The sequence below is a fragment of the Bubalus bubalis genome, chromosome 5, assembly GCF_019923935.1.
Source record: "Bubalus bubalis isolate 160015118507 breed Murrah chromosome 5, NDDB_SH_1, whole genome shotgun sequence".
Classification (NCBI taxonomy): domain Eukaryota; kingdom Metazoa; phylum Chordata; class Mammalia; order Artiodactyla; family Bovidae; genus Bubalus; species Bubalus bubalis.
This window is the reverse complement of record NC_059161.1, coordinates 9,487,392-9,500,194: the sequence shown is the minus strand read 5'-3', so window position 1 is coordinate 9,500,194 and position 12,803 is coordinate 9,487,392. Positions and strand designations below refer to the sequence as shown.

The following is a 12,803-nucleotide window of genomic DNA, read 5'->3' as shown; positions in this document are numbered from 1 at the left end:
GAGTACTGGAGTGGGTTGCCATTTCCTTCTCCAATGAATGAAAGTGAAAAGTCAAAGTGAAGTTGCTCAGTTGTGTCCAACTCTTAGCGACCTTATGGACTGCAGGCTACCAGGCTCCTCCGTCCATGGGATTTTCCAGGCAAGAGTACTGGAGTGGAAGGGGCATAATTTCGGGAAAGACTTACTATTAAAATTAAGCCACCACATGGAGCAGGATTCTGTTTACTTGTGAAATCATCACAAGGTAAGTACACCTATGAATTAAAACATCAGTGGAGCTAATCAAAGACCCCAAAGCCCCTTTATGTCTTCATAAATTCAGTACAAAAAACACAAACAACATTAAATTATCATTAATGAAAAAAACCCGTATTATTTTTAGGAAAGAATCTGAATGACTAAGACCCTACCTGGAGAAGTCTTTAATCCAGTCATATTGAACATGTAGATGTTGTCATCTGTGCAGTTAGCAAATAAAGTGGAGCCAGTAGAATCCAAAATCAGACTTGAGTATCCTGGAAAAAGGAATTTGAGTTAGCAAGGGCTGATGACAGAGTAGATCAGAGGTGAAAATGATCTTTTTAGATCATTTCATAAGAAGTATCATCAGAATTCTGATTCCCCCAGATTTCTACAAACCAAAATTATTCTTCTAAGTTTTTGTAACTTCAAAAAGATACTTTCATATACTAGTTTCTCAAGTCAGCTGAGAATAACAGTTGCTGAAAACTAGTTTGATATTTATTTTAAAATTTTGACAAAACTTATATATCCAAAAAAGCCCTACAAAAGAGTCCTACAGAATGAATCAGGCTTACCTAGTTTTCGAGTGCTGCTACCTGGGTACAGGAAATACTTGGATGCTATGGGTTCCTGTCGATAAGCAGTATAATTCTTACGTAAATCCCATATTTTGATTATGCTAAAAATCAAGGTGAAAAAAGTTATTTTGTAGTCCTTTTCCAACACCAATCAGTTTCAACTACGTTTGAATGTGAAATGACTTTTAATCTAATTCCTCTGGCACATCAACCAGCTACGGTGAGGATATTTCATTGGGAAACAGACTGAACTATCTCATACTCTCGTCTCCAATGTCAGGCTAACAATTCTAGCAGAACGGAAACAGATGTGTTCTGACCCACAGATGGGTTTCCCTGAGTTTACTTGAAGAGAGCGGAAAAGGAAGATGAAGGTTGAGTGCTGATAGTCATTGTTTCATTGTTTTCAGAAAAAAAAACAACACACACTTCCTAAGCCTTTAACATTCCACATGTAACCTTTGACATCATTAAGTACTAAACTGTGTCCTTATGGTTGTATCTCTATACATTAACTCTTTAAGAAATCTAGTCTAAACAAACTTTCCTGTGAAATAGAGTATTTTTACATTTCATCTATCGGGATAATTTTCCTAATTTTCGAGATCTACTTTGTAGACAACTTGAAAACACAAGCTTGGTTATAAAAGGGCAGTATTCCTTGGAAAGAAAGCTTTCACAAAGAAAGCCATTTACAAATATAACTAATAATCTTTAGATAATCCTTCATTTGTGCCTGAGAATTTGGTCCACAGAAGAGTTTTAGTGTTTAGAGGACACAACAGAAACCTTAGTTTATTAAGCCATTATATTTTTAAATTAAAATTTTTGAAGGGAGGGATATCTTGGGAGATATAATGGGCAAAAAGAGGGCAAAGAATATTTTAAAAAGAAGGAGCCCCTGTACTCAATGAACTTAAATTTCAACAAAGTAAAAAATCAAGAAGTATCACAAACTTATATGGAAGCCCAAAATTCAGACCAATCATGGATGGAAAGTATGTGTAAGTCCTCAGGCCTTAACATCAATCTAGTTAGAGTACTCCCTGAAATGCCAGTTACATGCCCAGAATCAGGTTCTGTCTTTTAGGATACTACTGAACTAGAGAAGATAAAACCCAAAATATAGGCATATCTCGTTTCACTGTGCTTTGCAGATATTCCATTTTTTCACAAATTGAAGGTTGTGGTAAGTCTAGAGGTGCCATTTTTCCAACAGCATCTTCTCATTTCATGTCTCTATGTCACATTTCAGTAGTTCTCCTAATGCTTCCATTTTTCATCATTATTATTTTTGCTATAGTGATCTGTGATGTTACCATTGTAATTGTTTTGGCATTTCCCAGCAATAAAATATTTTTAAATTAAGATCTGTACATTGACATTTTTAGACACAATGCTATCTTACACACAACAGACTACAGTAAAATATAAACATATCTTTTAAGTATAATGGGAAACCACTGACTAAATTATGCGGCTCACACGAGCAAGTTACCATCAAGCTTCTCTGGAACTGCAGCAGCAGCAGGCGCCAAGGCTGCTCCTAAGTGCTAGACAACGTGCTAACTGTGACAATTGTCTCCTTTAATTATTTGAGCAAGAGTTCTAATAACTAGATATTTTTCAGTGTGATCTAGAGTTCTTCTCAGCTGGGTACTACGTTGAAATTTAAAAGCACACACATTAAATTACATTGGGACTAGGTGACTTCTCTATCACAGTTCATGAAAGATAGCTCATCAAAAGAACCAATAAAGACTCTTCTTACCCATCCACGGCTCCTGCTGAGACCAATGTGTTCTCATCTTGAAAGAGGACCACAGTAACACTCTGCTGGAAATCCTAATAGCACAAGGAAGAAAAAGAAGAAGGAAATCCTATTTGGGGTATAACAATCTTCACTATTAAGAGACCAAGGCGCTAAAAATGTTGCCTTTATCCCCTAAATTGAACTAGACTAAATCTTTCCCCTGCAATATCAGTCAAACATATACTGTAGACAAAGAAGTAATTTTAGCAAGAAAATGACCTAAACATCAATTTATATCATACTATGAACATTTTGACTTGCATTCAAGAAAAAAACTGGTGATTAACACAGTATTTTAGTACCTAAGTCTACTGGCTATACTTAAAATCATTCCTACTGTGTATCCTTATGAAACTCATTTAACTTGTGCATGTTTCATCTGTAAAATGTTGATATCTTTCCAGATTATCATATAGGAGTGTCTTAAGAATTACAGATAAAAGATGGTTACATGCTCTGAAAAATCTAAAGGAGCTAGTGGAATTTTACCTCCTAATCGATGTTAAGTTTTCTTGGCCCCAGAATCTGATGAAATGTCTGAAAAGTTACTCATTTTAACTTCATCTGGCCTCCAAAGACTACATACTAACCCTGTCAGTTTCCATTCATGCCAATGTAATTTAAGTCCTAATGTTTTAGCAACCACACATCCCCAAAATATTAACTTAGACCCTACAGAACAGGAATACTAGAAAAATAAATTAAGAAACACTGATAATTTCTTTCTCTTTTTTTTTTTATATTATGGGCACTGTTTGAACTTTGACTGTAAAATGCTAAAGAGGTGCTTATATTTTTCCCAATGTTTCTCAAAATATTTTGAAATCTTTTGCCAAGTATGTTTAAAAAAAAAAAAAAACATAAAAAACCTCACATCTGTTCTGCAGTTTGTATTATGAAAACAACAACAGGGATTCCTTTGCCCTACAGAATATGGCACCATGGCACTTAATATGCTTTTTAAACCACACATCTCCCTCTCCTAATGAGTTTAGATGATGTGCACGCATGGAGGTCTCTAGCGATGAGTTTCAGGAAACTGAATTTTTAACGTATTTCCCAAGTGACTCCGTTGCACCCTAGAGTTTGAGAATCAGGACTGTAGGTACTGAATGAGTATTAAACAATAAACCACTGATATCAAGAGGAAATAAAGACTCTCATTCACTAACTGAATCACTCTCATTTTATGCCCAACAAATTCCCCAAATGAGACTCTATGATGCTGTCAAGATCTGCACACATGTACACAGCTATAAAACCTTACCACAGAAGGAGCAAGCCCTTTGGAATTCTGTTTCTTCTTAGGTTTTGAAGGGGTTTGCTTGTCTAAGGTATTATGAGCTCCACTGATTTGGTTCACTTGCCTGTAAAATCCATCTGAAAAATATTTTTTTCAGAACATAATTGGTTTAGGTTTCAGAAATTTATTCCCATGCTGAATGTAACATTTATATATAAGATCTCAAAATTATATTGTTTTAAATTAGTAAAATTAGAAGCCAGCAGGGTCACTGTACTATAATCTCTTGTGTGAGATTATAATATATAAAAAGGAAATAAGCACATGGATATTTATAGCAGCTTTATTCTTAATTGCCCAAATCTGGAAGCAACCAAGATATCCTTCAGTAGGCGAATGTATGAATAAAAGTGTGGTATAAGTAGACAATGATATATCATTCCATACTAAAAAAAAAGAAAATGAGCTACCAAGTCATGAACAGACCTTAAAGATGTATTACTAGGTGAGAAAAGGCAATCTGAAAGACTATATATACTCTAGGGTTCCAATCATATGCCATTCTGATAAAGGCAACACCATGGAGATAGTGTAAAAGATCAGTGATAGGCAGAGTTTAGGAGGGAGGGTACAATGACCAGGTGGAGCACAGAGGATTTTTAGGGCAGAGAAACTACTCCGTATGATACTGTAATGGCACACACATGCCAGTTATACATCTGTCAAAACCAAGAGCATGTGTAATGCCAACAGTGAACCATAATGTTAGATAAATAAGATGGACACTGGGTGATAATGGTGTATCAGTGGGCTCACCAGCTGTAACAAATGTCCAGCTCTGGGGCAGGATGTTGACGGGGGGAGAGACTGTGAGGACAGCGGGTATAGCCATACAGAGAACTCTGTACATTCTGCTCAGTTTTGCTGTGTATCTAAAGCTGCTCTAAAAAATAGTCTATTACAAATAATTTTTTTTTTAATGATGTAAGCAGGGAGATGATCATTTGTTGTTGTTCAGTTGCTAAGTCATATCTGACTCTTTTTGCGACTCCATGTACTCTAGCCCATCAGGCGTCTCTGTCCATGGGCTTTCCCAGACAAAATACTGGAGTGGGTTGCTGTTTCTTTCTCTGAGATGATCATTGCTTTCTGCTTAATGGCATTAGGGGGCAATGTGAGTATAATTAAATTTAATTTAATCCAATTCTTTAAAGTCCTCAAATTTTTAAAATTAAAATGAAAGATCATGTACTAATAATTGCAATCCCATTAATAATTTAGATAAATGGCATTATAGTTCATAAGGTAAATATGGAGGATAATACTTGAAGAAATCACTAAGAACCTGAGAACCAAACAGAGAAGAATTAGGGATTATGAACCTGTGCCCCCTGGTGGTAAACAGGTAAAATCATCAATTCTTTCAAAATTATTATGGAGCAATACCACATATGTCAAAATTAAAATGGAACTAGATTACCTTTTTTGTTGCACCTGGTATCCCAGACCATAATGTTGCCATCTCTACCCCCTGTACAGAAGACAGCTGTAGACATATAAATAGTTTATCAAGAAGTTAACAAAACCAGTTAATGATACATATATTTCAATTTATTAATAAAGTTCCAAGGGTATCTATTATATGCTAGGTACTGTAATTGGCACTGGAGACTAAAATGATAAAATATACAGCTCAACACAAATAAGAAAACAAAGCTGTGAAAGAAAAGTATTAGAACTCAAAATGCTTACATTGAGCAAAAACTTGATAGAATAAACCTCTAAGTTTTCCTAAAGCCACATGAAATACTATATTATAAAGTTGTAGTAAGAATAATAAATAAGCAATAACCAAAATATACTGAGTCCTTACTAAGTTCTAGACACTATCCTTTTTTATAGATGACTTTTTTTAAAGAACACCTCAGTGAGAATTATTATCCCCATTTTATAGATGAGCAAATTAAAGCATAGGGAGGATAAGTAACTTGCAACGATTATTTTTGGCAGTATGTACCTGCAGCCCATACTCTGAATTTCCAAGCTATATTCTCAGTATAAAATTATAAACTAGATCAATATAAAATTTGTGAAAGGAGTTGCCTCTGGAGATGGAAGAAGGGCAGTGACATTGGAGGAAGAAACACAGGAGGAACTCCAATTTATCTGTCACATGCTTTCCTCTTTAAAAATTAAACCAAAAAAATTATGCTTCCTGTATGAGTGAGCACTTACCAAGTTAATCCACATGCATTAATTTTCAGCCAATGTAGACAGATTAATTTGGTAAGTGCTCAGGTCAAAATACAAAAACTACTTGAGGGCCCTACAGACACTGAACAAAAACGCAACTTTTGAAGGAAGTCAACTGCTGAAGCAAGTGACTGGCCTAGGCTAAGTTACTGGTTTTTTGTGGTTTTACCTTGAGGGCAGCCAGAGTTGTACCATCAGGACCAGGAAGCTAAAGTGCCAATACAAAGACCACCTTTTGAGCTAGAGGAATTAGGAAAAGGAGAGTGGGGCAACGCGAGGTGTAAGAAGCAGGGAACCCTGGAGAGGGGAGAGAGTGGGAAACCCTAATACTGTGTTTATACTTAGTGCAAGTCTCTGGCTGACTCCTGAACCGTGTATGTATGAGCAGTAAGAACTGAACTGAAATCTGATCTTCTGAACTAACTGCTTTCCTAGAGGTTTGACCATGCAGTTTGAAATCAATCAATCCAGTCGCTCAGTTGTGTCTGACTCTGCAACCCCATGAACCGCAGCACGCCAGGCCTCCCTGTCCATCATCAACTCCCGGAGTCCACCCAAACCCATGTCCATTGAGTCGGTGATGCCATCCAACCATCTCATCCCCTGTCGCCCCCTTCTCCTCCTGCCCTCAATCTTTCTCGGCATCAGGGTCTTTTCAAATGAGTCAGCTCTTTGCATCAGGTGGCCAAAATATTGGAGTTTCAGCTTCAACATCAGTCCTTCCAACGAACACCCAGGACTGATCTCCTTTAGGATGGACTGGTTGGATCTCCTTGCAGTCCAAGGGACTCTCAAGAGTCTTCTCCAACACCACAGTTCAAAAGCATCAATTCTTCTGCGCTCAGCTTTCTTTATAAGTCCAACTCTCACATCCATACATGACCACTGGAAAAACCACAGCCTTGACTTGCTGGACCTTTGTTAACAAAGTAATGTCTCTGCTTTTTAATATGCTGTCTAGGTTGGTCATAACTTTCTTTCCAAGGAGTAAGCATCTTAATTTCATGGCTACAGTCACCATCTGTAGTAATTTTGGAGCCCCCAAAAATAAAGTCAGCCACTGTTTCCCCATCCATTTGCCATGAAGTGATGTGACCGGATGCCATGATCTTAGTTTTCTGAATGCTGAGTTTTAAGCCAACTTTTTCACTCTCCTCTTTCACTTTCATCAAGAAGCTCTTTAGTTCCTCTTCACTTTCTGCCATAAGGGTGGTGTCATCTGCATATCTGAGGTTATTGATGTTTCTCCTGGCAATCTTGATTCCAGCTTGTGCTTCTTCCAGGCCAGCATTTCTCATGATGTACTCTGCCTAGAAGTTAAATAAGTAGGGTGACAAAATACAGCCTTGACGGACTCCTTTTCCTATTTGGAACCAGTCTGTTGTTCCATGTCCAGTTCTAACTGTTGCTTCCTGACCTGCATATAAGTTTCTCAAGAGGTGGGTCAGGTGGTCTGGTATTCCCATCTCTTTCAGAATTTTCAGTTTATTGTGATCCACACAAGTCAAAGGCTTTGGCATAGACAATAAAGCAGAAATAGATGTTTTTCTGGAACTCTCTTGCTTTTTCGATGATCCAGCGGATGTTGGCAATTTGATCCCTGGTTCCTCTTCTCTTTCTAAAACCAGCTTGAACATCTGGAAGTTCATGGTTCACATATAGCTGAAGCCTGGCTTGTAGAATTTTAAGCATCACTTTACTAGCGTGTGAGATGAGTACAATTGTGCACCAACTCTTTTCTGAGCAACATAACAGAATCCAGAGTCCAACATACCATTCCCAACGCACAGGGTACAATCTTAAATTATTTACCATATAAAGAGCCAGGAAAATGAGTCATTCTCAAGAGAAAAGAAATCAACAGAGGTCAACCTCAAAGCGACCCAGATACTGATTTATCAGGTCCAGTTGTAAAATAGATATAACTATGTCAAGTGAAATAGACAATCAATGAAAAAGATGAGAAATTTCATCAGAGAAACAAACAGAACTTACCAAAAACAAATACCGATTTTAGAACCACCACCCACAACTTCTGAAATGATAAAATTCACTGGATGGGCCTAAGAGCAGAATGGAGGGAACAGAGGAAAAAGTCTGTGAACTTGAAGACAAATCAACAGAAATCATTCCATCTGAGGAAGAGTGAAAACTAAGACTGAACATTATGCTAAGTAAAAGAAGCCAACAACGTATTGTACGGTTCCATTTACATGAAGGCATAATAGGCAAATCTATAGAGACAGAAAGAGAGACAGAAAGAAAGTAGGCTGTTTAAGGCTGGGGAAGACAGAAAGTACTGTTAATGGCTCTGTTTTCTTTTTGGGCTGTTGAACTTGTTCTAAACTTGGACTGTGGTGATGACTGACCTCTATAAAAAAAAATTAAAAATCACTGAAACATACACATTAAATGGGTGAATTTTATGGTGTGTTAATTATATCTCATTTAAGAAAATGGAAAAAGATGAATAAAGCTTCAAGGATTAATGGGACAATTTCAAAAAGTCTAGTACATGAGTAATTGTGGAGTTCTAGGAGAAAAAACAGGGCAGAAAAATATTTCAAAAAATAATGGCAGAAAACTTCCCAGATTGAGGTAAATCATGAGTTCAGTTTCAGATATGCTGAACTTGAAGTCCTAGCAGAAAAGTGAAAGTTGGAAATATAATCTGGTTCAATTTAAGTAGAGCAAAAAACAAATTTGGAATAGATGAGACTGTCCAGGGAGAAGGTACAGACTGAAAGGAAAACATGGGCAAATACCAAATTTTGGGCCATGCCAACACTTCAAGTTAGATAAAGAAGCAAGAGTTCACAAAAGTACGTAGGGGATACACAGAAATACTGAGAACCAGAGGCAGTGATATCACAGGTTCCAAGGAAGAAAAAAATTCTCATGAGGTTTAAAATAAAAGGCCAAATGTACCAAATGTTGACCAAGTAGAAAGCAGGCTGATTTCAGAAAGAGAGCTGGGAATGGAAAACAGAACCAAACTGAACTAAATTGAGATGAGGACATTTAACCCGATTTTGATTACTCTTAAGAAACTTAGAAGAGACAAGGAAATAAGAAAGGATGATAAGACAGGGTGATAAGATGTTCTTTTAGGGACAGGCCACAGATATGCTTGCATTTTTCCTAGGAAGAGCCAAGAAAAGGAAAACTGTGGAGACATAAGTGATGGCATAAGGTCTTGGGGGAGGATCAAGAACGCTTCTCAACATGAGCAGCACGCTGGAATCCCTTGAGGAATTTTAACAAAACAGATGCCTGGCCCACCTCTAAGAGTCACACTTAATTGGTATTTTAAAAAAGCTCCCTAATGTGTGTAACTGAGTCACATTGTTATACAGCAGAAATTAACACAACATTGTAAACTTCAATAAAAAAACAAACCAAAAACCTTTCCAGGTGACCAATGAGTCAGGGTTGAGACCCCAGTACCATAGAAGAAAGACTGGTCTTAAATTGGAGAATGAAGAATGAGAAAGAAGGTACAAATTCAAAGATAATGTACGAGGGGTAATAGAAATATATTTGTAATTACTTTTAATTACCCACTAGTAGTTCCAGCACCCCTTGGACCACAGAAAAACACATCTGGGAGTAACTGACAATTAGAAATGAAAATATTTTCTGGGTTTTAAGGTGGTAGATATTTAGGAAAGGCAAATTACACTAGTATTAATATAACTATGTCCTAACAGGGTTATTTGTATCCTGCCCATGTAGGGCTGAAACAACTTATCATGATCTTTTCTATCACGTTGACTACAACCGCTCAAAAACCAAGAAAATCCACCAAGCATTTATATGCTCCTCAGTTTTGCTTTTTTCATTTGTTGCTGTTGTTTTGTGCATGCATATCACACCTCATTTTTATGCTCATAAGGAGATCAAACCATTCAATCCTAAAGGAAATCAACAATGAATATTCAGTGGAAGGACCGATGCTGAAAGTAATACTTTGGCCACCTGATGTGAAGAGCCAACTCATTGGAAAAAACCCTGATGTTGGGAAAGACTGAGGGCAAGAGAAAGGGGCGACAGGGGATGAGATGGTTGGATGGAATCACTGACTCAATGCACATGAGTTTGAGCAAACTCCAGAAGATAGAAGCTTGGCATGCTGCAGTCCATGGGGTCGCAAAGAGTCAGACATGACTGAGCGACTGAACAACAACAAAAATGGTTTTGTAAGTTAAAGAGGATATTTATCTCACTAAATGAACATTCAGGGAGATAAAAATGACTTTTCCTAAGAATTTAGAGGCAGAAATCACAATAAAACATGAGGTCTTCTATGTATGGTGGTAAAAGTATGCCCTGCACAAGAACACTTGGCTGAAGGAGAAGGGGTTAAAATCTGTGTTTTAGCAATCAAACTAGATGGCCCTGGGGGCAGTGTCCCACCAGACTAATTCATACTGGGGCAACTGTGGACTACTGGGAGCCAAGATAAGGTCTGTGCTTTCTCTACGAGACCTCACTAGCATAGATTCAATGCACAGAGTTTTCAAAATTAAGCAAAGGGACTGAATGATAATGGTGTTTTCCTTCTCTGTTTGTAACTAAGATCACGGCATCTGGTTCCATCACTTCATGGCAAATAGATGGGGAAACAGTGGAAGACTTTATTTTTGGGGGCTCCAAAATCACTGCAGATGGTGACTGCAGCCATGAAATTAAAAGACGCTCACTCCTTGGAAGGAAAGTTATGACCAACCTGCTGCTGCTGCTGCTAAGTCGTTTCAGTCATGTCCGACTCTGTGCAACCCCATAGACGGCAGCCCACCAGGCTCCCCCGTCCCTGGGATTCTCCAAGCAAGAACACTGGAGTGGGTTGCCATTTCCTTCTCCAATGCATGAAAGTGAAAAGTGAAAGTGAAGTCGTTCAGTCGTGTCCGACTATTAGCGACCCCATGGACTGTAGCCCACCAGGCTCCTCCATCCATGAGATTTTCTAGGCGAGAGTACGGGAATGGGGTGCCATGACCAACCTAGACAGCATATTAAAAAGCAGAGACATTACTTTGTCAACAAAGGCCCATCTAGTTAAGGCTATGGTTTTTCCAGTGGTCATGTATGGATGTGAGAGTTGGACTATAAAGAAAGCTGAGCGCAGAAGAATTGATGCTTTTGAACTGTAGTGTTGGAGAAGACTCTTGAGAGTCCCTTGGACTGCAAGGAGATCCAACCAGTCCATCCTAAAGGAGATCAGTCCTGGGTGTTCACTGGAAGGACTGATGTTGAAGCTGAAACTCCAATACTTTAGGCAACTGATGCAAAGAGCTGACTCATTGGAAAAGACCCTGATGCTGGGAAAGATTGAGGGCAAGAGAAGGGGGCGACAGGGGATGAGATGGTTGGATGGCATCACTGACTCAATGGACATGGGTTTGGGTGGACTCTGGGAGTTGGTGATGGGACAGGGAGACCTGGCGTGCTGCGGTTCATGGGGTTGCAAAGAGTTGGACATGACTGAGAGACTGAACTGAACTGAAACAAATTTACCTTAAGAATTAATATATTTTCATGACCTTAAATTATTTTCATAAACTCAGAATGATCTCTGACACAAGTGTAGTAAACTAGAAGCATATATAACTGTACAAAATAGATGTGCTAGGGAAAAGTTAGGCAGATATAAAAACTATGTCATATATTTCCCCTCATGGTTCCAGTCTCAATAGCAACTGATTTTTTTTTTAAAGTTCAAACCAGTTTCACAACTTGGTTTAGTACTCCTGAGTGCTCAGGTGAATAAAGGAAAATATTCCTTTAAAAAACAGAATATTTTTTAATGATAAAGGAGACTATAATGTTTATTTCTATTATTATGAGACTGAAGTCAGATGGATCAGCCACTTCTTTGAGGTGAAAGTTTGTTGTCTCACTCTCATTTAGTGAGAAACAAATGGAAAAACAAACAAACAAAAAAACAGAAATTAAGAGCTAATTCAGACACCCCTGCTAAGTTTTTCCCTAGCTACTATAGTACTATTCTGTATTACAGCGCTCCTTAAACCTTCCTTCCCCATTATAATAGTTAAATAAATGTAGAAAGATTAATTTTGAGTAATAGCTGAAAACAGAAGTATCATGGCTATTTGCAAATTTTTATCTCATCTGTAAGATTATAGAAAGAAATTATCTGAAGATGCTTGACTTTTAGGGACAAGTTAGAGGCAACATCCATTAGAACAGGACTAAAATCCAACTTGATTTCATTGAGGTTTCCAGGTCATCTTAAGAATCTCCATCATCTATGTAGGGAAAGGTGCAAATCTGATAGGTGCAAACAACTGCAGCTTATTACTTCACCATGAAAGAGGTTAAGGACATGAAAGAGGATAAGCACATACTTACCTTTCTCAAACTTAGAAAAGGCAACTGACTTGAGGCTACACTGATGACCTTTGCAAGTTCCGATCAGCTCACCAGCATTTACATCCCAAAATTTGGCTGTCTGATCACCTGCTGCTGTAACCTTTCAAAAATAAGGTATCATGGTTTAATAAAACAACCCTTTACCAGTATTTACCCAGGTTCCCCACAAAATGAAAGTCACTTACAAGCTTAAATTCACCAGGGACCCAGGCCAGGTCAAAAACAGCATTCCAGTGAGCCATCCATTCTAAATGAAGAAAACGGTGAATGTGAAATGTCT

The 12,803-nt window shown here is 37.9% G+C and overlaps 1 protein-coding gene across 1 annotated transcript in view; it reads right to left on the bottom strand.

The window, feature by feature from the left end:
* Positions 1–12,803, bottom strand: part of DTL (denticleless E3 ubiquitin protein ligase homolog) — a 49,526-nt gene that overhangs the window by 26,204 nt on the left and 10,519 nt on the right. Inside the window, exons 4-10 of the mRNA XM_006073084.4 lie at positions 12,709–12,770; positions 12,503–12,623; positions 5,358–5,423; positions 3,902–4,014; positions 2,593–2,666; positions 819–922; positions 411–515 (exon numbers count right to left, since the gene is read on the bottom strand). Of these exons, the coding sequence (XP_006073146.2) occupies positions 411–515; positions 819–922; positions 2,593–2,666; positions 3,902–4,014; positions 5,358–5,423; positions 12,503–12,623; positions 12,709–12,770 (645 nt within the window). The remainder of the gene's footprint in view (positions 1–410; positions 516–818; positions 923–2,592; positions 2,667–3,901; positions 4,015–5,357; positions 5,424–12,502; positions 12,624–12,708; positions 12,771–12,803) is intronic.